Source organism: Heliangelus exortis, chromosome Z (assembly GCF_036169615.1).
Source record: "Heliangelus exortis chromosome Z, bHelExo1.hap1, whole genome shotgun sequence".
In the NCBI taxonomy this organism is placed as follows: domain Eukaryota; kingdom Metazoa; phylum Chordata; class Aves; order Apodiformes; family Trochilidae; genus Heliangelus; species Heliangelus exortis.
The window spans coordinates 44,842,659-44,870,125 of NC_092454.1; the positions used below are offsets into that span (position 1 = coordinate 44,842,659).

The window sequence follows — 27,467 nt, forward strand, 5'->3', positions numbered from 1 at the left end:
TGGTCCCTCATGACATGTCTACAACTTTCCGTTGTGTTCATCCACTGTAGCAACTAGGACACCAAAATACTCTTAACTCCTCTTCAGTGCTTTTCATGAGGGAGGTGGCAGGGAATCCCCACTTCTTTACTCATTCTGCTGGCTTTCTCAGCTCCCTCATTTGTGACATACACTTTTTCTGTAGCCTTTGTAACTACTCTTCATTCTCTTTTTTTTTTCCCTTCTTAAGATGTAATGCAGCAAAAATAGTTCCAGAATCGTGCCATGTTTTCATGCTAACTTGTCCGGTGGGGGTACTGAGGCCTGACTTGGATTCAGTCAACACATGGTTTTGGTTAAATGGATTTCTTGGAGGCTGATGAGTTTTTATTCAGTGAAATAACCTGCCCCTTATTAAAATGGAATAATTTTCTGCAAGATTTTTTCAACAGAAGCAAAGCCTTTTCCATGTGTTATCTCAAATTACAAATATGTTGGTGCTGATAATTATTTCCATATATATATTATCAGGTCCTACAAGGCTTGTAATTTCCTTTGACCTAAGCTATAGTTTGTTACATTATTTGATCAGCACTCTTAGTGAGTCATTTTATCCATATGTATTTAGTTAATTGGTTATTTTACTCCCCACCCATGTTTATATATAATATACTCTACAAAGGAAAAGGAAATCTGACTGCTTGCAGCTGAGTCTAGTAAAAGAGCAATTAGGTTCTATCAGAGCCAGCAGCTGTCCATAATGAATTCTGAATTAAAATTATGAGTGAAGAGAAGAATCCAGCCATCTGCAGGAAATGTGAAAATATTATTATAACCCAATAGCTCTATTCTGGAAAGGGGTATCTCTGAGATTTCCCAGCTGTACCTACAGTAAATTCTGGAATATCTGTGGACACACAGTATACTGGAACACATTCAATCAACTTGGCTACCCCAGCATGTTTGGCTAACTTCGAACAGGCTGTATTTTTGTATAAAGTAATCAGCATGAAAGCCTCATGAAATCATCTCCCTGTGTCTCTAGAAGTAAAATGGAGCTTTAAAAATAGTCTGTTATCTTTTCATAGGGGCTTTCCAATCAGTATTCTGTCCTTAATGTTAATCTTTCTTTGTTTTTCATACTTTTATAGACTTAGTCTTATCACTTAATATCAGATTTTGTCTATGACTGTTGGTCTGAGTGAATACTGCATCGCAGTACCTATTTTTTTGTCACCTAAATCTTAAAATAGTTTTAAACTGTTTAAAAATTATCATCATACTATCCAAGCCCATTTTACAGCTACACTGAAACTTCAAAATCAAAATGCCCATTATTTTCATTATAACTTGTCCACAGTATTTGCTCATAAAGTTCAAAAGCTTGCAGAAAACAGAGGAAATCAGTGGTCAACTGCTACGTGAAAAACTATGATTAAGAAATGTGAAATGCTTAGCAGTAATGACTTCTCAGAACCTCATTTTCTGCTGTGTTACAGAGAATTCATGCTGGTATAAAGACTGCTGATGTTAAGGAAAAGAAATACCAAAAGTAGTACCCCTAAACAGGCTCTTGAAGTTTTGGTAGAGATATCGAAAAAACTGCATATTATTTTCATAACTTGATCTAAGAAAACAAGGGCCCTGCAAGAGCATTGGTATCAGTTCATCAGAGAAGCCTCATAGGTTTTTCTTATTTATTTTCTTTTGTGTAACATCTCACTGCATTATTACCATGTTTCAAGGATTACACTTCAAATGAAATCCAAGGTGTCAAGGTCATGTTTATCGCATCCTCTGTATATATCAGTACTCCATGCAAAAGGAAGAGACGTCTTCAGATGGAGACTCAAAACAGTAGTTCTGCTTACATATCCCCATAAACTTCAAGCTTGAGGACTAATTTCTGATTATTTTCAAGTTTTCAAAGTAGAAAAAAAAAAAAAAAAAAAAAAAAAAAAAAAAAAAAGCTTTGTAGGAAGGTACATCCCTGTTCACTTAGGCCTTTGAATTGTGCTGGATACTGAAAAAAACCCAAACCTGATGCAGACTATATGACCTGGTACGATGTTTTCATTTTTCGTTTTGTACTTATTAAACAATGTGTCTGGATCATGATCTGGGTCATCGTTATTCTGTCAGTCCAAAACCCAAGAATAATGAATGGCAAATGGTAATGTTCAGCCTAAGAACAGGAAAAGAAAATATTGCTGATTACAGTGGGTATTCAGACACTTACTTTCAAGGTCATATTGTTATCTGGTACTGCAAAAGACATTTCTTCCCACCTCTTCTAATTCATTTTCAGATAGTATCAGTTACCTTGCTATTTCCCACACAGGTGTGTTAATAGCTCTTCTACATGTTTCACAATAAAACATAATCAAAGCACAGAAATATACAAAAGCTGAAAACAACTCCTCAAAACATTCTGCCCTGAGAATGTGGAACAGGTGGAAATGCAAAGAAAGCAAGGAGTAGTAGTTAGCAGCAAGCAGCTGATGTGTTTTAAATATTAACCCCAAAATACATTCTTTTTCTACACTCTATTTCACTAAACTCTATTTCCGTAAATTTTATATCTTTCTTTTCTAAATGGTATTCATAATGATAAGAATGCATTGTGAATGCACTCTACAGTACAATGTGTAACAAGTACACCGAAAATCAAATTTTAGAAAGAAGATACAGTTGAGATACTTACCCTTTGATGCTCCATACAGAATGCAGTACACTGAATACATAGGATTGTACTTAGAGAATTAGGAAAATAAGAAGGTTATCTGAGAACTGAATGTATTTTGAAGTAAATCAAGGTAATTCCTTGTGCACAGATAAAGCAGTACAGAGAAATATAGTTTATTCTTCTTTTATTTATGTACGTGAGTAATTGAAAAAATCAGGTGTTTTAGTGATTTACAATAAAGTGTATACATATAAATCCTCTATAAAAAGGAGGATTATAGCATGGATTGCCATATAAAATCAAAAATCAGCTTCGAAGGGAAACCAAGGTAAGAAAAAGAAGTGGTATAAAATAGGGGCAATGAACTTTTTAGCTGTCATTTTGTGTGATTTCAGCTATATTCCAGCTTGCAAGCAGAAAAATATTAGATCTTCTTTTCACTAACAATTCATGATTTCAGGAAAGAAGCTGGCAGCAGTATTCTGTGATATTCTGTCTCTTAAGGAATAAACAAGGATCAGAAGTGGTGCTGTCTTTTTTCAACAGCATAGTTCCTAAAAGTCTCAGGTACACCAAGGCAGAAGTGTTGCTTGAAAGGAAGAAGTCTAGATGGTATGATTAGCACCTGGGGGGTTGGAATTCTTGTGCTTTCAAGTTTGTGGAACCAGGTGACCAAATCTAGACAGTATATTTAAGCTTCTTTTCCAGGACATGTCTAGAATGTTGGGTTGTTTTTATTCCTTACTCTAACCACATTCCAGGGAAGTCTAATGAAATGACTTCTATAGGTCTGTAACAATATGTTTCACCATTTATTTAGGACCTACATGAAAAACTACTTCCTATTTAATTTAAATTCTCTGGCATTAAATTTCATTTAATGATTTTTTTTGTGTGTTACAAGCTAAAGTTTGATACATATTTCCTTTTTGCCTCCTCCATGTAATGCATGGTTTTATGGCCTTTCTGGAGTTTTCTCTGCTCCAAGTTGAAGTACCTTATTTGATTAACCTCCCCTTCATACACTGTCACCCTGTTTGACATGTTTTTTCAACCTTATGATTTTGCTGCCATTCTTGAGATGGGCCATACTGCTTGGAATGGAGGATAATGCAAGAGCAGCCCTTTAGCATACAAAATGGATGCAGAACAGCATTTGTGGAAAAATATACAGAATCCTTCAGTAAACAGTGTATTCACAGGGTAATGAGTGAATGAATGAATGAATGAATGAGCATGAAAGTAAATAAAAACACAACAAAAATCCTTCTAGTAAGTTCTACGGAAACTTCCTAAACCTAATTGCAGGGACAAAAGGTAATTTCAGATAAATGGCTGTCACTTTTTTTTTCAGATTTTGTTTTTCCATCATTCCATTACTTTAATGAGTTATTTATATATGTTTTACTTTTCTAGTGCAACTGTGGTACATGTTCCTCCACTGTTGAGATGGAAAATATTTCTCATACTCGTGAGCTAGTGGAGTTGCATTTTGCACTTTCTTGACATCATTTCTACATAACTTTGGAGCTCTGCATTTCTGTTAAGTTCTGGCACATGACAGACCCTGGTGTAAAGTCTAGTGAGAGGATTTGAAGTGCTGTATTGGAATGTCCTTGTTAGATGTGTCTTGAAACATTCTTGTTTTCTTTTGTTGAAAATTTCTCTTTTATCCTGCATGAAAAACTAAGCTATTGAAATTATTTATCAATTATTCCCTGTACACAGGATTTGTTAGAGAAATTTCCTGGAGTTTTGATTCTGATTGAGAGTTTGTTTGTGTTCATGATGCAATCCAGCTAGGCAACTTCTGCTTCATCTCTACAGAGCTGAACTCAGGGTTAGATGAAGAAGAAATTTGCTTCCTGCACATTACACTTCTTCAGTTGCATATTGCAAAACACTGGGCTTCAGTCTGGGGAAGTTGTATTTCAAGAATTTATGGTAGAACTCTGAGAAAATACAGACTGAAAGGAAAATCTTCATAAGGCTAAGTAAAGGAAGAAAAGGTCTAAAGCTGACTTTTTATTTGTGAGCCTCCTATGTTTTTACCAGCTGTCTGTGAAAACTCTGGGGAGCTCTAGACTGAGCTTCATCTACTTACTGTTCTCTGTGATTTTCTTCCCTTGTTCATTTTAAGATGCTTTATATGACTTCCATGAAGAATATGGCTGCCACCATGAATAGCATAGAGATGAAGAAAATGCACTGCTACAGTTTTGCAAACAAAATCTTCTATTTGATGAATCATTACACTTAAAAATGTGTTGTGTACCATACTGGATTACTGATATCTGACCACAATGAGAAAAACAGAAAGTCATTGTGCACTTGCAGATCAATTTTCAAGGGTCACTTATAAGCCAGCACCAGTATTCTTGAAGTAGCTTGGTATCTCTTGTAAAATTAAATATAAATACACATCTTTGCACAAGGTTTTTACCTATCCCAGTCAGATGTGTATCTTCAAAAGGATGCTCACTGGCTTCATAACAGGCTTTTTTGCTCTTTCCTGTGCAGAAGGGTGATTTTCATATTCTACTTTCCTAAGAAAAATAATCTAAATATTGCCCTTTTAAAACTTCTACAGTATCTCTATGGGATTGGAATCTAATTTATCATACAAAGTTCCTCAGTAAAATCCAGGCATTTTTATATGTTTCCTGTATCACAAGCAATTTTATATACTTCTAGTTCATAAATGCAAAAGTATTCAATCTGAAACTGTAATATTCAATAAATCTTCTGCTTGATAGGAGTCAAAAATATCCAAAATTACTTTTGGTCCATATTTTACTGTCTTTCATTCCAATTAAATGATCTGTGAATGCTGGCAATTAACACTGCCTTTCTTTGCCAAATCACTGAAGTATAATAAAGGGTCATCATTTAAACAGCTACAAATTAACCACAAAAAACAACCTTGAAAACATCCATGAAGTGATTTCAATGTGGAATGCCTTGTACCTCGTAGTTTTTATTTTTGCAAATAGCTGTATTTCATCACAGTATTTTAAACATGTTTTAGTTAATGGGACTGAATCAGTCATGTTGTTAGAAATGGAAAACAGATAAGTTAGAATATTTGAAGCAATAATAGTTTTCTAGTAGGCACACCTGTTTAACAGATTAAGTTTTAAGCTTGTAAACGTAAGTCTCCTACATTAGCTGAAGTTGTAGAGTATGTTATTTAAATTCTAACTTTGATAATAACACTAGAAGATTGAAGCCAAAGGGCAAGAAAGTCAGCAACAAGTGTAGAATTAATGTCTGAAATTATCCTAATAAAAAAAATTATTGGTGTAAGCTTTTTTTATGTTCCAGTGATATATTAGTGAGGATTCACATTGCATGGCTTCCAGACAGTGTATTGTTAATATATCAAGACCTCTGTATGACAGCAGAAGAGGAAACACAGGATAAAGATATGTAGTTTCTTGCTCTTGCATAGTAATTTATTGGAGTTCAGTGGTCAGAAGGTGTATGGAGGCAAAGAGGAAGGAACTTAAAATACTCATAATATTAGTTCCATTTTTAACTGGAAACTAAAAATATTAGTTGAGTAGACACATGTCTCATTTACAGCTGGCAGAGTTGAAATGTCCTGAATACCTTAAGAGAGTAAAATACCTTGCTGGAGAAATTGATCAAGAGAGGAGAGTGTCAGGAGCCCAGTGGAGCCAAAAACTTCAATAAATGTAGTGTGTCAGTATCTCTATCCTTATAATGGAAACACTGGTGCATAGTAAGAATCTGGTTTGTTCTGGTTTCATGATCTTCACAACCTCTGTATAAACCTGTAAACTAGCAAATGTCTTCTGTGCTAATAACTATTCCTCTTTGAGTTTACTCATGGGAAGAATAAATATATAATTGATACTAGAATGTGAAGAAAAGAAATGGAAATCGCTTGTTCCAGCTGAAAGTGCAAGCCTTTAACTAGGCTGGAATTTTGTACTTGTGGTCTGTAGGTACCAGTGAACCTTTTAATCTTTGATCTGAAAAATGGCATGTCCAGCTATAAACACAGGGCTGGAACTGTTCTTTGATTTACATGCTAGGAAATAGAAACATATTCTGAACTACTGAGAATGTCTGCATTGTCAAAACTTTGTATTTCTCAATTGGCCAGAATGTGTTAACTTAGTAAAAACTGAATGACAAGAGGTATCTTTTAAGGAATGGTTTTAAAACTTCATATGAAGCAGTCTGATATACAAGTGTGCTTGCTACTTGTGATGATTTGTTTGCAATCAAAAAAAGAAAAACAAACAAAAATGGAAAAAACAAACCAAACAAACAAACAAAAAAAAACCAACCAACCCCCCTCCAAAAAAACCAACCAAACAAACAAAAAAACCAACAACAACATATTAGACAACTTTTGGACTGTTTCTCCATTAGTATTATCATCGTTAAGGTCACCAAGGTTTCCTGGAGTGCAGAAACTATTTTTTACATGCAAGTTAAATAAATTCCCATTTAAGTAGGATAGCCATCATTTCACTTGTCTTCCTCTACAACTCCCATTGATCGATATCATTGATTGGTAAGTTTTCTTAAGCTCACAATATTGATTTATTCTTGTCACCGTGACATCTAAGAAAGTGGAGGATTGATGCATTTGGTCTACAGAAGTCCTCAGCAGTTTGAAGGGGTTTTGCCTCTGGTCAAGAACATATGATTAATATATAAATATGAAATCTTAAAACCAAAACAAAGCTCACATGAGACTAAAACATCTTTCTGCTCCTTACTTCTTTCTGATTTGGTTGTAAGTAAATACAGTTGGCTCATTACTGGCAAAGGTTCTTAAGGAGTCATGCAAGAAATAAAATTTTAACCTTCAGTAATAATTTTAAATAAGAATTATGATATTTAATTACTCATGAAAGTATGGAAACTGCGAAGAACTTTGCTTTTAAGTAGTTGTCCTCTAGAAGCTGGGTTGTAATTATAACTATTTGTTTGTATCAGTTTACAAAAAATAGCAGTTGTGGTGATTCTAAATATCCTTACCATAGATAATATCAATGTCTCATGGCTTTATAAACTGTTGCTTACTCTGCTTACTCTGAGTCAGTCCCTCTGCTGTCCAAAAATTTCCATAAAAGAATTCCTGTAGAGATTTTAGGAAATATGAGTCTATTTAGCACCCAAGTTGCATATTCATTCGTTCAATACATTTTCTGGTCTTTTGTATTCTGTAAACTTTTTCACATTAATTTTACATCATTCCCATTGAGTTGTGCCAAATGTGTAATAAAGGATCATGTGTGACTAATAGCAATCACATCAAGGTGAGAACTCTGCTTTTCTTTCCTGATTGCAAAACATTGTCCTTAAGAGTTATTAAAGGTAGCCCATGCATGTAAGAGTCAACACATTTAACACATGGAGGGAATGACTGGAATCCTTGAGGATCTGCCACATTTTGACAGCAGGTGTCATAAACTGCTGTTAAGTAGGTCTATTACTGAGACAGATTAATTCTCTTAGACCCAGCTAAATATTTCATGATCAAGGTTTTATTCTTGTGCCAAGCTCACAGTAGCTGACCCATGTTTTAATTTGCCTTCAAGTTTCACCGAAGAGGGGAAAGCAAATTCTAGCTCAGAGTTGTTCCTAAGGAATACCATATTGTGATAAGAGCTAAGAAGTAATTTATTTGGCCTCAAGAGGACTGATGTGACTAAAAGTCCTCAAGAGGACTGATGTGTCTAAAACCAACAACTGACTTAACCCAGAACCTTTGAGGAAGCTTCAACTTTGTCTCTGCCTGAAAGACTGCTCATCCAGTCTGAACATAAATCCAGTGCTGTGATTTTAGGATTTGTCATTAAGCATATTTTAGTCCTTTAAATTCTGTCCTTTGAAATCTATTTAGTCTGTCCTTTGAAATAAGGTGATGACTGAGCATCCTGGTCTGGGTCCTCAGCATTGCAGATTTTTCCTGTGTTTCATAGAGATGCAAGACAGATGTTGAAGTGACCAGCTGGGCTTTTTTCCACAGGTAGCACAGCTAACTAGGCATGGCTCTGCTTTGCAAAGACTAACTCTATGGCCTGGTAACCAAAGGAGCAGAAGACAGACCAAACAGAAGCCGAAATTGATAGAACTGTGAGAGAGAAAGAAAGTTTTAAAACCACAATAGGAATATATAGGCCTTATTTTTTTTAGCATTATTGTTTGCCAATAAAATTACCTCTGTAAACAGAATAACAACAGCATGTTTAATGAGTTAGAAATGATGCTGCAAATAAAACTTGAAGTCCTAGAGAATTCATTATCTCCAGTAATTTCCATTTTGAAGAATATGTATTTCTGGAACATGTTGCACTGTGTTTTACTGCCCTGATAGTCAACCCTGAAACTCAAAGATTCAAAGATCTCATTTAAAAGTATTCACATTCTGAATTGCTTCTAATGGGCGTTAAAGGAGTTTACTTATTTCAGAGCAACAAATGCTTTCATAAAAGCTGATGTTAATATTCAGAAAAATGTACTGTTCAAAATGGTCTTAAGAAACTTTAAAACTTGGATGCCATAAAAGTAAGCACAACGCATGAAATCGTCCTTCATGTTTTCCCCCCTGTGTTCATTTCTTTTAGTGCTGGAGTCGGCAGGACTGGCTGTTTCATTGTGATAGATGCCATGTTAGAGAGAATAAAGCACGAAAAGACTGTAGATATTTATGGCCACGTAACACTAATGAGAGCACAGAGGAATTACATGGTTCAGACTGAGGACCAATACATCTTTATCCACGATGCACTGGTGGAAGCAGTGACATGTGGAAATACCGAAGTGCCAGCCAGAAACCTGTATGCATATATCCAGAAGCTGACACAAATAGAAACAGGCGAGAATGTCACAGGAATGGAACTGGAATTTAAGGTACAAGGATTTTATGTTACAGGGAGCTAAAAAAAAAAAGGTTTAACACTTAATGCTGCTCTGTACTCCACCAGTTGTTTCCAGTAATCCAAAGATAAGTAACTGGCAGGCTAAAATTTTAAATCAGGAAGATGATCCTTTGTAAAATGCACAATTCTATTCTCAACTGGTTTCCAGATGAGAACTATTCGGTGAGGGTAGTTTAATCTCACTGTTCCTTTATTGTTTCAGTATCTTGTAAAGAGTGTTTGTGTAATTGTTAAATACTCAGATTTAACCATATGCCTTAATGGAACAGACTTTAAATGCTTATTTCCTGATTAGATAATACAACAAAATGTGGAAGAGTAAGCATCTGAAAGATATCATCAAATATGATTTGTCTCATGGTTTTGTTTTACCTGGCCTTAATTCTTTTAAATTGTTTTCAACAGCGTCTTGCTAGCTCTAAAGCCCACACTTCAAGATTCATCAGTGCCAATCTTCCGTGTAATAAATTCAAAAATCGCCTTGTCAATATTATGCCATATGAGTCTACAAGAGTTTGCTTGCAGCCAATCCGAGGTGTAGAAGGCTCTGATTATATTAATGCCAGTTTCATTGATGGATACAGGTACTGATGTTGATGTGTTCTCCTGTGGACTGTTTTAAAACTTGACAAAATTATTTGTGTAATTTTGTTGAAAAAAACAAAATCTGGTATTGAAATTTAGTGTTATTTGCTATCTGTGTGTGCCATATTTGATGAGGTGATTCTTAAATATTAATAAACAGTTTAGATTTTCACCCAGGCAATACAGGAAAATTTTGTAAGTGATGTAGACTTAAACATTGTATTTTAACCTAGGTTTTAAGTATGGAGAATTCTCTGTATCTTTTACATGCTGAAATTACTAAGATTTGAAGACCGGTCAGGCTTTAGAATCTCTTTAGAGGTTTAGCTCTTCTGCTTAAAAAGTTAGAAATAACAATCAGGAGATGATACACTGTCAAAGTGGTAACTTAAGATCTTGGAACACCAATTAAAACTAGACCTAGCTGCCAAAAGCATTTTATACATGAATAGTTGTGTTGCCCACCAGCATCTTCGTGACAACAGAGCAGTATGTCCTCTGCTGACTTGGGTAGAAAAAAGGGTTAGAAAAAAGGCTTGAAGGAGAAGCCATGTAGTTTGACTAAGGCAGAATATGTGCCCCTGAGTATCATTATCCACAGAGATAATTTTATGAGCCTCTGCTCATTACTGGAAACAACCTTCATCTCTACTGTCACCCACAGAAGTGTTTCTCTTGATTGAAAGATGCAAGAACAATATGAACTAGTCATCATCTTCTAAATGATCTGCTGCTCTAGAAGTTTTTAACTGCTTGATGGTATCTTCTACTAATCAGCTATTAGGGCCTGGAAATGCAGTGCACTCCGTTCCTGAGTTTTCTTCCTGCCTTGCTTGTGCTGGAGGCATCCAGCTGCCAAAAATGAGTTAATAACCTTCTTGATGCTGTAATTCCTAAACTTAATAGATTGGTAGACAGTTATTTCTACAAAATGAACCAGCACAACTAAGTGTTTCCTAAGTGCTTTTTACAGCATACAAAATTGAGCTATTAGAGTTGCATTAAAATTTAAATAATAATGATAAAGACATACATCATAATATTAAGAGTGATTTCCATCTCAAAGTTCTAAAACTGAAAAAGCCATAGTTTGATTAAACAATCATAGTAAGATTTTAATGTGCTTATTAGTAGTGGTTTATAAATTTTTTCTCTAGATAATATTTTATAAACAGAGAATATATGTATCAAATAATATTTTTTATTAAAATAGTTTTCTTAACTCTCTTTTTTCAACACAGACAACAAAAAGCTTACATAGCTACCCAAGGCCCTTTAGCAGAAACAACTGAAGACTTCTGGAGAATGCTCTGGGAACATAATTCTACAATTGTGGTCATGCTCACTAAGCTACGAGAAATGGGCAGAGTAAGTACTGATGTGATATTCCTGTATTAAAATGTGTGTTATAATGATTTTTATTGAAGTATTTCCTTGTTATAGGGATGTTTGAAGATATAGGTGATATGAAGAGGTTTAAAGTTTTTCCAATCTGTATTGCAACAGACAAGCTAGACATGGCATTTTGGCCACACACTTAAGATTCAGCAACCAGAGTTGCATTTTACTATTGTAATACAAAGTGTGCAAAGAGAACATTACTGTCTATTGGAAAATGAAGATTCGTTGTTTGCAGACTTCACTTTTGCAGCATCTCTTTTTAACAAGGTTGAAAGAAATTGTGGTACTTTTGAGATCTTAACATCTTCTATGTGTTCTTATCACTGAACTTAAAAGTTTCAATACAGTTCACAGTCCTAAACTCATTCAAGTGATGCTTCGTGTAATAGAAAGAATTAATCAGTTTACTATCTGGACAGCATTACATCAAGATAAAGCTGATATATGAAATCTGAGTCAGGCCATGTAAGTGAGGGATTAGGGTGATTCAGGATATAGCTAGTGCCTGCAGAGATAGCATTGACTGAGGTCAGGGGACTTGCTTAAACCAAAGGTGGCCTGAAGATTTATATTCCATTTTGTGTTGAAAATTTAGCTAGGAATAGCTCTTTTCTCTGTAATAGAAGTATTTGTGAATTGAAATATACAATGACCAGAGAGAATCCCTTTGCAATGGAGTATTGAGTGTAATTTTTTTTGAGGTATGGAACTTCATGTTTACAATGAGACAAACAATTCACGTCCCTGTCACTGATGACACTCTCCATGAGCATTACACTTACCTGAGTGAAAAAAGGTTTTATACCAATTCATGGTAGCGGTCTAGAGTAACAGAAAATTTATTTTGCTTTGTTATTTTATAGGAAAAATGCCACCAGTACTGGCCTGCGGAGCGTTCAGCCAGATACCAGTATTTTGTGGTGGATCCAATGGCAGAGTACAACATGCCACAGTACATTCTGAGGGAATTCAAGGTTACAGATGCAAGGGTAAGTTAACATAGCAGGGCAATAGTTCACATAAGTTAGAAAGAAAATGTTGATTTCTTTATTTTCTTCTCTTAAAAAAATTATTGTTATTAGAAAATAGCTAGGGATGCACTTTCTACAAGCAATAAACAAAAAGCAGATTATTATGACATGAATGGAATCTTAGTGTATGAACAACTGACTTCATTCAACTCTGAAATCTCAGCTCACTTCTATAAAGTTCTGAATAAGTATTTATGATGAAATATATTAAATTATTTGAGAACTATTTTTCCTTGTTTCTTTATTTTCCCCTTGAGCCTTTTTTACAGACAATTCTTGTCACTTACAGCTGCAAATATGTTGATTTGCACAACCGTCTAGCCTGAGTAGTTAAGAAAGTTAATATATTAAGAATTAAAAACTACAGAGCAAATGGCATTTGTAAGAAAAGCTTTACAAACTTTGCACATTATAACTTGAATTTTGGCACAACATATTTTCGTCATTCTTTTACATCTGCAGAGTAGCTACATGCAGCTGTGACTGCAGTGTCCTTATTTTCATACTACATTTCTTATCTGAATTCCTCAGTCCAAACCAGACCACTGATAAATGACTAAATGTACATAAACTTTAAATATATATTTGATATTTCTCAGACTTTTGATTTCTAGCACATTAATCTTCATGGCAGGAAAAATTACAGGCAACCTCCACTTCTATAAGCACTATAAAATACTATTTGTTCAAGCAAAATATCAGGATGTACTGTCCAGGAATGAGTGATCACTCAGAGCTGCCAGTCAGCATCTAAAATATTAGGCTTTCTCATGGTTAGGTAGGCTGCTTCTTTTAATGTTATCTTCAACTCAAATTGGACACTACCGACAATTAGCTAGACAGCATTGGCACTAACCAAGTCAGCATATAAGCATTTTAATTTTGCGAGTGAGACTTAGATGTGTGCTTTTTAAAAGAAACTGTAGATACAAAGGATCTGATTTTAATTCTATCTGAAATCTGGTAGGATCACATGACTCACAGCTTCTCTAGCCTATCTGTGTTTAACAAAAGTGGAAAAGGGCAGGCACCTAGCATCAGTGTTTAACTGCATTTGTGAGCATAGACAATCCAAGCCAATTTCACTGCAACTGTGATGCTGTTTTTCATGGATGATCCATTAAAAATCTGTCCCATTTCAATCTCGAAGAGGTATTATATGATGTAGTTCACCAAGATCAGATCACAATTCAACAGTGATGATAGTGATGACAATAAGTAAGAAGTTTTTCCTCATGTTTAGATGGAACTTCCAGTGTTCCAGTTCATGCCATTGCCCTTTGTCTGTTCACTGGGCACCACTGAAGAGAGTCAGGCCCCATCCTTTTGACACCTGCCTTTGTAGATTTTTATAAGCACTGATAAGATCCTCTCTCAGTCTTCTCTTTCATTAGATTCTTTCCTGCCCAACACTGCAGTCCATCTGTATCCAGCTGTATGGCAGCATAGCCCTGTGGTGTGCCAGCAACTCCTAGTTTTGTATCGTCAGCAAACTGCTGAGGGTACACTGTCCATTCATACATTCAACAATATATTGAATGAGAGTGGACCACGTGCTGTTCCCTGGGAAGCACTGCTAACTACAGGCACTGATCACAGCTCTCTGAGCTCTGCCATTCAGCCAGTTCTAAATACACTTCATTGTCCACCCATGTAACCATCTAATGAACCAGGATATTTATGAACATCTCTTTAAATCCAAAAGGGTCAAACAACTTAAGCTGCTAGAAGTATTTCTGTTGAACCTGATATTAACAGACCTGTTTTTAAAAGTACCAAGCATACATACACCTTGATGGTCCTGTTGTGACATTTTAACATTGCATGGTCTTCTCAAATGTAAAAAAACTTCTTTTTGTCAATGGCCCAGATTTTATTAAGCAAGCTCACAGAGCCATCTCAAATTTTCTAGGTGTGCTGGGAAACCACAGATCTTTCTAAAGTTATTGTAGCCAGTGGAGACTACTTACAAAAATATACATTATAGCCTTTGTGTAGTTAGTCTTTTATGGCTGCCATGCACCGTAATTGATACCGTCCAACTAAATTGTTGTATACAAGAAAGAATAAATGCTGCAGTGGTTTTAACCAGCCTCTCTCCCTCTTATCTCCAAACCTATCCATAATGTTAGAATACCATCCATTCTCTGGCTTAGCCAGTCGGCCCAATTATTCCCCAGACAGAAGAAAAGACTTTGTAGGTGTCAGCAGCAAAGATCTGGTGTGGAACACCCTGTTATTTCTGAAGCTCAGCTGTGAATGCTTGTAAGGCAAAATTGACCTCTGTAACTGTTTCAATCTACTGCTTCTGACTGCTTTATACTCACTTTCTCTGTAAACTTGAGAGGTCAATATGTTGGGGCAGTCTCATTTAAGGCTAAACTATTAGTGATGGCTGAAAAAGGGTATTATAAATTCTACAGTCTCATCAAAAGACGATTGAATATCCCCTGTGAGGAGCGAGAAGAAATCCAAATGGTCAGCCAATCAATACAATGGTACATGAAAAGCTCCCTGCTTAACACAGGGGTTTGAAACTTTCTGTTTTGATATTTGATATCACATATCACAAATTGATATCAAAATATTTGAAAGTAAAGATTTTAATAAAATTTGACATTTGTATTTGGACTGCTTTTAGCAAGCATCTCACTAAAAGTAAGCAGCACTGTTTCCAATGTTAGTAGCAGAGGGAACCGTGTAAGAAATTGCAGATCAGTTCCCAATGTGCTTTAATGGCAGTCTAACATCAAACTAGCCAATTTTACTACTGTGGTCATTAAATATCATTAAATAACAGAAGTTATTGCCATTAAAAGTAAATCAGAACATTTTTCACAGACTTGCACTGATTTATTCAATAAGTACTACCATCCTGAAATACACGAATATGTACACTTTAGACACGCTTGAAAAACAAGTATTTACCGTCAAACCTATTTTGCACATAGAACTTTGTGGTTTTTCCAATGACAGCCTAGACTCAAGGAAAGCAATGTGTTTCTTAACTTTCCTACCACCAAAAAAGTTATTCTAGCATGATTCCTATCAGGGTAAGAAGTTGCTGAAGAGCTTCCACCACCTTAACATGTTGCAAATGAGTCAGACTTACGTGTTCTTTCTTTGCTTTAGAGGACTGGGAGGTTATTTTTGAGGGAATCAAGCTGTTGTTCTGTCTTCTTGATTGATTAATTTCATGTGCCTAAAGCTATCTGAAGGATGGAATGTCATTATATCTTCTGGGGGAAAATGGGATCATGAAGACCATTATGAGAGAACCCTGCATTAAGAAAAATCATTTTGGTAGGAAGTATTGAGCCTTTTGTGTTGATGTCCACAACTAATAAAATAGGGTTAAACTTTTTGAACACATTTCTTTTTCTAAAGCGGACAAAAACATTCAAGAGAAATAGATTAATAAATCAGCCCACAGTTGTCTAGTGGGAATATACAAGATAATATGTTGAAAAAGTGTACGTGCATCCTCTCATGGAGCAGTGACTGGCACACACCCCCATTTTTTTTTCCTTATTCATCTCAGACATGGGAACTAAAAAAGTCACAGTACCAGAGGAAACATAAAAGTATTGTGTTTTCCTTTGACTGTTTTTAAAATCTGTTGTATTTTATTTTAAAGGTCTGTAATAGCTGAGTGATCCAAAAAACCAAACAGCGTTGTTCATGCCTCCAACATAGCTTGTTCTGTGGGGAGATGTCCCATAATCATTTCAATTTTTCATGGGTTTCACTTAGTAGAAGATCATTATGAAGACATGGCAGGATGGGTGCTTAGTAAACAACATTACCAGAGGGACCGGTTCACATTGCTATCACATGTGCCCATGCTTTTATGCCCATGCTTTTAAACATTTGAGCTATGGAGATTGACAGTGTCAAAATCATCAAGAACAATGTTTGAAAATTCAGAACAAATTTACTTCATCCATTTGTATTGTATTTTTTTCTGTTTGTATGTGCTGAACACTTGAACACTGAATAGTCATACAGCAGTAGCTGGTGTTTAATATAATTATAAAGATAGCCATGGTGCAGTATTCTTCATTTTTAAACAATCCTGTTAGTATTCATAACCAAACAAATTCTCTTAGCCATGTTCTAAGAAAGGGAGCCCCTCTTGACAGAGTCCGAGCTACTGAAAGGAAGTTTATGATTTGTAAATCAACTATCTTGTCTTGACTTGTCTTCTTCAAGTGTCCACCGCATAGAAAGCACTATGCCACTAAAGATAACATCTGCTAAGAAGGCAATGACTAAACAAGTCTTATCAGTGAAGATATTGTTGCAGTACAGTAGGTGAGCATATCTAGGAAATGAAGAGTCAGATTCGATGACCTTATTCTACCTGTTCTGTATATAAATGAATTTACAGTCCACACAATTCAAAACATAGCTTGCAAAAAAGGAAAAAATTTAAAAAAAAAAAATCCTGTACCCTGGTCGGGTTTTTGTGTCTTTAGCCTCAGACATACTTTTTACATAGGTAGAATGTCAGACAACTCTTCTATCCAATGCAAAAGTGGAACTATGTCATGCTGTTAATGAAACTAAATTTCTGGACCAATATGACCTGCCAGCACTGTGACTGAATGAGTCTGCATAAATGTGATCTTAGCCATTCCTCACCTCCTCTCAATGTCCTTGTTTTGTGATTGTCTTTCTGGTTGTTGGCTGACTGACTTCCAGCCACTGGAGCATGCTTTTGGGATAAATTATTTGTGTCTTTTGTTAAAGGATGGCCAGTCCCGAACAGTGAGGCAGTTCCAGTTCACTGACTGGCCAGAACAAGGAGTGCCAAAGTCAGGCGAAGGATTTATTGACTTCATAGGTCAAGTGCATAAAACAAAAGAGCAGTTTGGTCAGGATGGACCAATTTCAGTTCATTGCAGGTAAGTAAACCAAAGCCTCAAAAAAAAAAAAAAAAAAATCGTGCATATTTGTTTTTTTCTAAAGTTGATTGCTGATTGCAGCAAAACTGTGTATGTAATTACATAGGTGAATGATCAGAAAATGTAATCAAATGGAAGATCTCAAAAGGAACACATACGACTGCTTTATGAAGTAGGAACTGTTCTGTGATACCCTGTTTACAGATAAAGGTTCTTCTAAAAGACGTGGAAGCATGTGATTTTTTTCTTCACTTAAAAATATCTCTAATTGAGTGTAGCAATTGTTTGGTCCATGCTACACACAGCAGTAACAGAGCCTTATTGCAGACTGCTATATAAGCAGTCTTTTCCACTGGTAATTAAAATGAGGCTATTACACTGGTGGGAATTGTTAACTGTAAAGAAGCTAGTTATACCTCAGCACATAAATAGGAATCAAGAAGAGACAAATAAAAACGGTAGCTATCTCAAGAAAAAAAATGGAATAGAAAGTTAGAAACTTTACCTATCAAAATATCATTTAGGTTTGTATGGTGAGTTCTAACTTCAGAATCTAGTGCCCATTTTTTGATGTGATGATTTCCCTCAATTTCTTTAAAATTGATAATGCAGATGAAAAGAGCTTGCAGGGAGTGTAGGAATAATCCAGGGTGGGCTTTTTTAATACTCTTGAGTTTTTTATTTATTTTCCCTACAGTATTTTAGAGGCTATAGCAGATGGCCAAAAATAATATATTTATCTTTTATCTCTTATTTAGTAAATTGTTTTCAGTAAATTCCATTAGGATTTTAGATACTCATTTCTGTAACATTAAATTAATATTTGGTAAATTAAATGTTACTATTTATGTAACAGAGATGCAAAATGCTTATATATTTCCCAGTCCTTCCTGAAAGGTCTTTAAATTTCTCATTGTCATTGTAATGACAATTTAGGGATTGGTTATGCTAATCATCATTATCAATGTTAGTCAGCATGCAAGAATAGAAAATGTTCCTAGCAAGTTATTTATCCCTGTTATGGTTCAAAGTAACTTAAAGTTTGGGGATCTGCAAGAATGAAGTCCAACCACCAAGGGTCCGGTGCAAGCATAAAGTTTTATTTGACAGTTAACACAAGCAAACTAATATAACCCCATGAAACTATGGCAAATATGTTGCAAGGCAAAAGAGAGAGAAGGAAAAGATACAAGAAAAAGAGAGAAAGAGAGAGAGAGAGAGAGAGAGAGAGAGAGAGAGAGAAAAGAGTAAGGAAGTCCAGAGGTGTCAGGCAAAGTTTCTTTTTCAAGATGGCATTCTGATTCTGGACAGGGCCTGATGCGGGATGTTGGGTCACTGAAGAGGACAGTGAGCAAATGGGGACCTCAGTGTTGCTTGTGTGCCCCCAAATTCCCTGTATTCCAGGCAAATGATTCACTGCCCCTTTGATGGCCCAAGAAGAGGGGAAACTCATTATTCCAGCTTTCCTCCCCAGTGTCATTAGCATAAGTCAGGCTTTTATGAGCAGGAGGCTGAAGGTGTCCCATTCAATTCAGAGACAGAACAGGGAAGGCAGCAAGAGAGAGAGAGAGAGAGAGAGAGAACATCACCAGACCCAGATCCAGGGGTTGAGCTAGCCAGCAGGGAAGGGTTGATATTGATGCTGATGTTGATGAGACTTCCTGAGCTCACCAGATGCAGCCTCTCATGTTATAGGCCTGTTTCACTTAGGAAGGGTGGCTGAGACATACCAGATTTAACAACTGGAGCAGACCTCTGCCCACTTCACTCTCCAGTCCTTATGTCTTTCAGACCCTGGGCCATATGCATACCCTGTTTGTCCCCTTCCTCTGCAGCAATCTCTTTGGAAATAATAATGGCACCGACTACCTGCAGAGCAGCTTAGGAGGGTTCAGTGGAGTGGGTTCCTCCATCTGGTTCCTTACAATCCCTGGAAAAGTTTGTTTGTTTCTTTCAGGAAGGGCAAGATCCCTTATATCTGCATTTTCCAAGTCTTTTCAGTATTATTGTAGTAATGTCTCCAGTTTGTACCATGATAGATTTTTCATTTTTCAAATGACAAACTCACCTAGTGCCACTTTGCTGTGGTTTCCTTCCAACTTTTCATGTAAGTTGCATAGTATGCTGCAGATCTCCAAAGAGATCCAGGGTATGCAGCATTGCTAAATCAAATCCCCATATACTTAATAGTGTTAAATATGCACTGACCTAAACCAAACACTAAAATACCATCTTACAATTTGGACATGTGATGACTGCAATAGTCCTGTGAAATCACTGGATCTCTGTCACAGTCTGCATCAACTTTAAGAGTTCTTTGGTCTTTCCCTTCTGTTTGTGTTCTTCCACTCTCTGTTGAAAAAGGTCTCATAACTCTACTGCTTCCTCAGTCTATCTGACTGGAAGAAACCTTGTGAGACTATACAGCAGCAACATTATGGGATGCTTGACTTTTACCCATACAAGCTCAGACTCAGAAAATCTTTTTTTCTTTGTGATTATCCATTTCTTTGTCCAAGAGTCATCGTCATTAATAAGTAATTTTTTAATTTTAATAATTGACAACCATTGATTACAAGATTTGCTATCACTTCTTGGGTTTTTTTAGATAATAACAGATACCCAAGGGAGGACAGAAAGCACATAAGCCATATATTCAAAGAAGACATTTTAGACTGATTTAGACAGACATGGTGTATTCAGATAAATATTGGAAAGCTAAAGATCCAGAGTGCTAGACTTGAGTTAAAGCTTGGTGTTAATGTTTTTGTTTTTCTGTTATTTAAATTGTAGTGCATAGCTGAAAATTCACTATCTCAAAGCAGAAGGCAAACTAGCACACTGAAGATGTTCAAAACAGGGCGTATACATGAATGAGATAAAGCAAGCAAAAATACCTTTAGGCATCTGGATGGACAAACAAAGTCACTTTGCATTGAAGACTGGAGAGTCAAGTAGTTAGTAGCATGTGAGGTTTGCTGAAGCACAATTATTCTTCTGAATGCAATGTGGTAGTTTGCTGTGGAATTTTTATTAGTGAGCCTTTGCCCTTATAGAAATCTGTACACATGTGGTGTGTTGTAACCACATACAATTTGTCAGATGATTCTTTCAGCATTAACTGTCAATTAACATTCCTCTTTCTTTCCATTTCTGTTTCTCTTTTATTGCAACAGTGCAGGTGTTGGAAGGACTGGAGTATTCATAACCCTGAGCATTGTGTTAGAAAGAATGAGATATGAAGGTGTCGTAGATATCTTCCAGACTGTCAAAATGTTAAGGACACAGCGGCCAGCCATGGTACAGACAGAGGTGAGCAAAACAGTATCCATTATACAAAGGTGATTGAAAAGAATGGTGTTTTCCACAGCCAAAATAATGCACAAATGGAGGTACTATGAAATGTGCTTTTATTTATGTATTAAGTCATATAGTAACTATATAATAAAAGTGTGAAATCCTCCATAGTACCTGTTACAGCTGTAGATACTGCAGGCCAAGGAAGAAAATAATCATTTCAGTAGTGGATCTTAAATTATGGTAGTTGAGGAAAAGCATTTTCGGAGAACCATAACCCATTTTTATCTGAACTCGTTCTTCCTGGCAGAAATATGTAGTACTGAAGAAGGAGGCATATTATTGCTGCAGGTGGATCCACTGATTTTGTTCTGGGAGCTAAGTGTTGTTCATGGGTTCAGACTGACACTGTATTATTTTCACAGTTTTCTTGACTTTGTTTCACCAAGCAAGTAGATGTTTGGCCTGAAAATGATAATGGTAAATTTAGTGCTCAAGGAAACAATAGTGTCAATAATTTCTGTTCTAGCATGAGAGCCATAGAGAAAGAAGAAAGGCGACGAGTAGGATAGACTTACTTCCTGGTCCTGGATGCTTGTAACTGTCATACCATAAAGAATACTTAAGTATATTTACTTGTGCTTTCTTCTTAAATTTCTGAACAGGAGATTTGAATTAAGCCTGAGCCAACAGGTTAGGGTAACCATGCAAAATGGCAAGAGAAAGGAAACATTTTACATCATACAACTAATTAGTATAATTTGGTTGACACAGGCCTTTACATTACGGTCTGTTAAATTCAACATGATTCCCCAGGGTTTTTCTTTTTCCACAAGAAAATTGAACTTGTTCAATAAAAGCTGGGTAGTCTTATTTTTAAGAAGACAACTTCATAAAAACTTACATGAAAAAATAAAGGTACTAAATATTAATCTTGTCAGTTAGCTGAGTAAATCACTACGACCAAAAGGAAGAGTTAATTCCATTTCTTTTCCATTACCATCATTCTTCTGGATACAGAAAATAAAAAATTACTTCTCTCTGTCACTTTGGTTCCAAAAAATAACTACAGTACACAGACAAAATGTTTCTTAGAGCCTACCTAACAAATACAGAGTTCAGCTGTGCAATATATTTTCCATCTTCCTACTTATTTCTGTATGCTACCCTTCGTCCTCACTGCTGAAAGTAGAAGTGTTGTGTACTTACTTCTTTAATGATTCTGTGGAAAACAAATCTCTTATTCAGTAGTATAAACTGCTAGGAAATCTAATCCTTACTCAACAAAATACTTGAACTCAATGGGAGATATACATACAGTTAAAACTTATGGGTGTCTAATATATTCTCCCACTGTTGCAACAGGAAACAGAAAAGAACTATTAGTGGTCACACCACTGCAAACATCTGACTAATTTCCTGTTTCCAAAAGAATCTTAATAGTGATCTTAACAAGTATAACCTATGTGGGGTTATGACATAGCACAATCAGATAAACAAGCAGACCTTTTGATATTTTAGATGGCTTTCAGAAGCCGTTTCTTTTCTTTTTTTTCTTTTTTAACATTTGAACCCTGAGTGACAGTTGCAAATAAGTACACAGACATGCCATTTTATTATAGCTGTGCAATATTATATAAATGTGCACTGAACTTTTCTCTCCTACTGGGTGTGGGTTGAAATGCAATCTATTTAATGGTAATCTGGTGCATTATCTCTGTATTTCTCCCTTAGACTCTTTTTTTGCCACAGACTAAGATATCTTCACATCATCATCAAAGGCTGGGATTCCCTTTACTTCCTTAGCATGATTTTTAGCTTAGTAGTTTTTCATACAGCATTCCACATTAAAGCTGTGATGCATTTTGTCACTTAGTGTGTTGTATTTGCTATGGAGTTAATTGTGTGCTTTATTACTTGTTTTCAAATATGTGAGGAGAAAGCAGCTTAACATTGCTCTCATAAGAAGAAAGCTTTGTTCCGATATTACATTAATTCAGAATAACAGAACATCAGTAGGTGGGTATATACTCTCTGCACAAAAATAAGCTGCATTCTGTGGAAAATGTTGTTGCATTAAATGAGTCTCTGTCTTCATCTGTTGTAACTCAGACTGGTTTTCTGTTATTGCCAGAGACCATATTGCTGATCTGCAGATGCCTCTCTGGTATATTTATCTGTAGTCACTAATTATGCACTCTTAGCTGAAAGAAAACAGAAATCAACCAACAAGCTGGCTTTTTGATGCTTTTGTTTTCTATCTTTCTTTCTCCAGGATCAATACCAGTTCTGCTATCGAGCCGCACTGGAATATCTGGGCAGCTTTGATCACTATGCAACATAAAAACCCATCACGGATTTTTTATTGCAGGCCCTCCAAGATCCAGAGCCGCTTCTGAGCCATACAATGTGCTTTAGAAGTACTTCTTAACTTTTAGCTAAGGAGAAATTTTTGGGGATATACAAAATAAAATAAAAAAATTAATAAAACATAATGGGGATATATAAAACAAAACAAGAAAAAAAAAAAACAAACACCCCAACCTATTCCATGTGGACCAAGAATTCACAGTTTAATAATCTAACCATAATAAAAAAATCCTGACCACTGAGGCGTCTGAAGGATCTCATTTACAGATACCTCAAGTGTTTGACAGTGGTTGAAGTTAAAGTGAAGAGAAAATTAATCAGAAAGAATGATCATCTTGTTCAGGATTGCATGCTTCTGCTAAGAGAAATTTTGAGCAAACTGCAGTTCAGTGCAAGGTGTTTCTTAAAAGTGTGGGTCCTGGCTTCTCAAACAAAACTGACTCTTTACTTCAACATCACCCCTTCCCATCATACTGCTCATCGTAACACTTTAGGGGAAATGTGGGAATGTTCAAAAAGAAAGTCCTTGATTTAGTTTTTTAGTATTGTAAAGATACTGCTGACCTGTGCTTCATTTTTAACTGTGTAACTTTTTCCTTTTTTTAACAAGAGTTCATCATTCAATGATGTGAATTAAAAAAAAAAGAAAGGTTGCATAACTGTTAATCTTTTGTTTAAAAACTAGATTTTTTTAAGCTGTAGAACTGTTATCTGTAATATTGTGCTGTAGAAATGTTAAATAATTTGATAATTTGCACATTTTTGTGCAGTCCTATATTTATCTACAGTACCACAGTCTTGTTAGATATTACTTTTACAGTTTTGTTTGTTTTATTTTTCTTTAAGAAAATATTCATTGTAATCAGTTAAATCAAAATGTGGATTTTTGGTTTCTTTTGGAATCAACAGGGAGGCGCAAAGTATAAAGATGCTGCTAACACACACACATGCACACACAGGCACATGCACACCCACGCTCTCTCTTTTTAGATATATATATATATATGTATGTATTTCTGTCTACCATTGTCTAATTCTCTGTATGGTTACAGAGATACAGATAAGTAGATAATCACACACACTTAAACATTTAAATTTCTCCATGTCTGGATTAATCAAAGCATTGGGAAAGTTTTTCAGCCTACAATTATATTAAACTGCTATTTGATCATCTCTGCATTTCCAAGTTCAATAAACTTCTATTTCAAAGGGAAGTGAGGAATGCACATCATTGATATTTGAGTGTCATCTCTATCCCAAATAAAATTTTTGTCCACGTTGCCACTTGAACACACACACACGTACACACAAATGCACACACGCACACAGAGTATGTGATTTAGGCTTTCAGTGAAGTTCAATATTTGTAACACTATATAGTGCAATAAGAAATCATATTATTAAATGTAGGAGGTGTGCATGTGGGAAAGGTCAGTGCATATCCCTTTAGGAGAGGAGAATGTTGTAATATACTAGGTATTAAGATGTATTAAAATTGTATTCAATAGTATCCTATCTATAGTGTGCGCTATATAATTTACATTTATCGTATGTAACAGGGCAAAGCCAAACGCACCCTGCTCTGTGAAATCAAACGTTTTGTGGCATACAGCATTGTTTGGGGATGCTGGGGTTTATTTTAATTTTACATTTAGAGTGCCTTATATTTGATGCCTACTTTGAATAGCATTTCTTTAAGTTAGCCTTCATTTGTATTTAGTTCAGTTTGTTCATATCTCTGTTAATCTATTCAAACATTTAATACATGTATCAGACAATTTTGAAAAATATGCATTTTCAGTTTCTGATCAAATATGGATGTTAATAAATGATAACCCAAAACACATAGGTAGTCAAGGCCCTTTATCTTTCTATATTTCCAATACCAGACCAGCTCACGAGTTAAAAATCTCTTTTTCATTGGCTTTTCAAACCCACTGTGTCACTGGTTATAGTGTTATAATTGCAGAGATGTAGCAGTACACTAGCAGTAGCTGATTTTAGCAGTGCACATGCGTTTATTTTTTAAATTATTTTTTGGGGGGATAAGTCCTGCTCATTCACATGTGTCAACAGTTTGCTAAAGTCAAGCCATTGCTTTCAGGGGGAGGGGGCTGCGTAAGGTTAGCAAGACTGAGTCCGCAGGATATATTTGAGAATGACACTAGATTTTTTTCCCAGGGAACAAAAAATTCTATAAATAGCATAGAGTAGTTTTTAAGATGCCATTTGCATTGACCCTGGTTTCTGTCCTGTCTTCTGCCATTGTCAGTACATCGGTATCAAAGGAATACTTTCTTTGGGGTTTCAAATACAAGCGTTAGTAGTACATGTCAGTGTGACCTCAGTGTTTCTTCTTCCTCTTCCACTTTTCCCACTACCAATAGGAAGAAAAATATGAAAGACCAAACTTTACCAAGCATTGCATTTGAGCACCTTTGTAAAGAAAAAAAAAAAAAAAAAAAAAAAAAAAGGAGAAAAAAAGGGGGAAAAAAAAAAGAAGAAAAAAACACCAAAAAAATCAAAACAAAAATATAAATTTATATATATGGAATAGATGTTTTATAGAAGGCTACCTCAGAACGAGATTCTTTAACTTTCATCTGAACCAGAGACGAATGTGCACTTTCTTTCTCTTATTTCTTGATTTGTATTTTAAAATGATTATTTAAGTGCCAGTTTAGATGGTGTGTTCATATTCTTCAGTTCAAATGTAGGGGAGCAGAAAATCAGAATACTTAAACAAACATCTGTTTGAAGAAACAGACTAGGGGATTCTCTTGCACACCAGATCTCTAAAATGATCATTCTTCCTAGCAGACTGCCTTGCAAGCTCCAAAGGAAATGACAGAATAGTAAATAATTTTAAAAAATAAAATAAAAGTAAATTTTTTTAAGAAGCAGAACCAATTTGTGAGGAAAGCTGTTGCACAACTAAATATTCCTTCTAGTGTTTATGTTTCTTAAGATAACTGTTAGCATCATTGATGTGCATTCCACTTTTTGTATTCTTATATATAGTCATTTTACAGTTAATTTAAATTGTGAGTGTCTTTGTCTACATACATCATACATTTCCAAGCTTAAAATTGGTTTCATCAGCATAAACAGTACGGTGCTATTATTTACGTTTCTATGTCTAGTTATGTCTAATTTTGTAATTAGTTGCAATGGGGAAAAAAACCACAAAATATAAAATTTTTTCTGATTTATACAGAAGTTTAATTTAGTTCTTAAAAAAAAAAAATGTTCTAGTGGTTAGATAGTGAAGAGGATGACTGGGGGAAGGAGTGGCCCTCTAGGGAGTTTTGCACTTTCTATATATACCTTTGTACTATGCACTGCCCTATTGATTCTACGCCCAATAATGTTATAACTTGAACCCATCTGTAAGAAACTGCTTATAAAGTCCACTTAAGTGTATTTAAATGACACAAAACATGTAAAAAGGAAAAAAAAATGTTTGCAATGACTAAAAAAAATGCAACTGATTTTTTTTCCTTATATTCTCTCTTGTTTTTTCTTCATTTTTCTTTTATCTAATTTTCCTTTTTTTCTTTTTTTTTTCTTTTTTTTTTCTTGATGCCCTGATACTCCACAGATATCAGAGGGCTGCAGGTCTCATCATAACCATCTGTTATGTGGCTTTGACATTCAAGCTTGGAGTGTCTTTACAAAGATAATAAAAAATTGTGTTCTTTGCTCTTGTTTTGGATGCATAGACTGAAAAACTGAAAAAATTACCTTGTAAAATGGCTTGTTAAAAATAATACAATTACCTCTAATTAGTAGTACGCGTAAATGTTTTACAGAATGAAAGGCGTGCTTTTTATTTTCTTACTTCGTTACATTGGTGGCGAAAGAAAGTCTGTATGAAAATCAGTTCTTTGCTGACACAAGTTCCATTTGTTACAAATGAATTCTAATAAAATGTCAGTGTTATGCAGCCCTGGTCTTCTTTCTTAAGCAGTACTTTTGAAATCAAAACTTGTTTGCTACCTCTTGGTGATAAAGAATTTTGATTGGAACTACAAAGCAATCATTAATTTAAGCTTCTTAAACAGCAGCTGGATGGTGGAAAAGGCATTTTTAGGTAGTGAACTTGTATCATCTTCATCAGAAACCTTTGAGCCAAGATAGGCAAATTCTTTGGCATAAATTCCCATAGCTTCATGAATTTAATTGAAATTAACACACTTCATATGCCTCAGGAGTTCCTTCTCCTTTAGAAATGTATTATTACACTGAGAAAACAGACTTTTGTCCATTCATAGGAGCAATCTAA

General features: G+C 35.4%; 1 protein-coding gene across 19 annotated transcripts in view; it reads left to right on the forward strand.

Annotated features, from left to right (window-relative positions):
- Positions 1-27,128, forward strand: part of PTPRD (protein tyrosine phosphatase receptor type D) — a 339,335-nt gene extending 312,207 nt beyond the window's left edge. For all 19 annotated transcript variants that reach the window (XM_071732135.1, XM_071732139.1, XM_071732136.1 and 16 more), the window contains 7 exons: positions 9,277-9,562; positions 9,997-10,175; positions 11,418-11,544; positions 12,441-12,566; positions 17,361-17,515; positions 20,692-20,827; positions 23,088-27,128. In XM_071732135.1, the coding sequence (XP_071588236.1) occupies positions 9,277-9,562; positions 9,997-10,175; positions 11,418-11,544; positions 12,441-12,566; positions 17,361-17,515; positions 20,692-20,827; positions 23,088-23,156 (1,078 nt within the window). In that variant the 3' untranslated portion in view covers positions 23,157-27,128. The remainder of the gene's footprint in view (positions 1-9,276; positions 9,563-9,996; positions 10,176-11,417; positions 11,545-12,440; positions 12,567-17,360; positions 17,516-20,691; positions 20,828-23,087) is intronic.
- Positions 27,129-27,467: the final 339 nt, after the last annotated feature.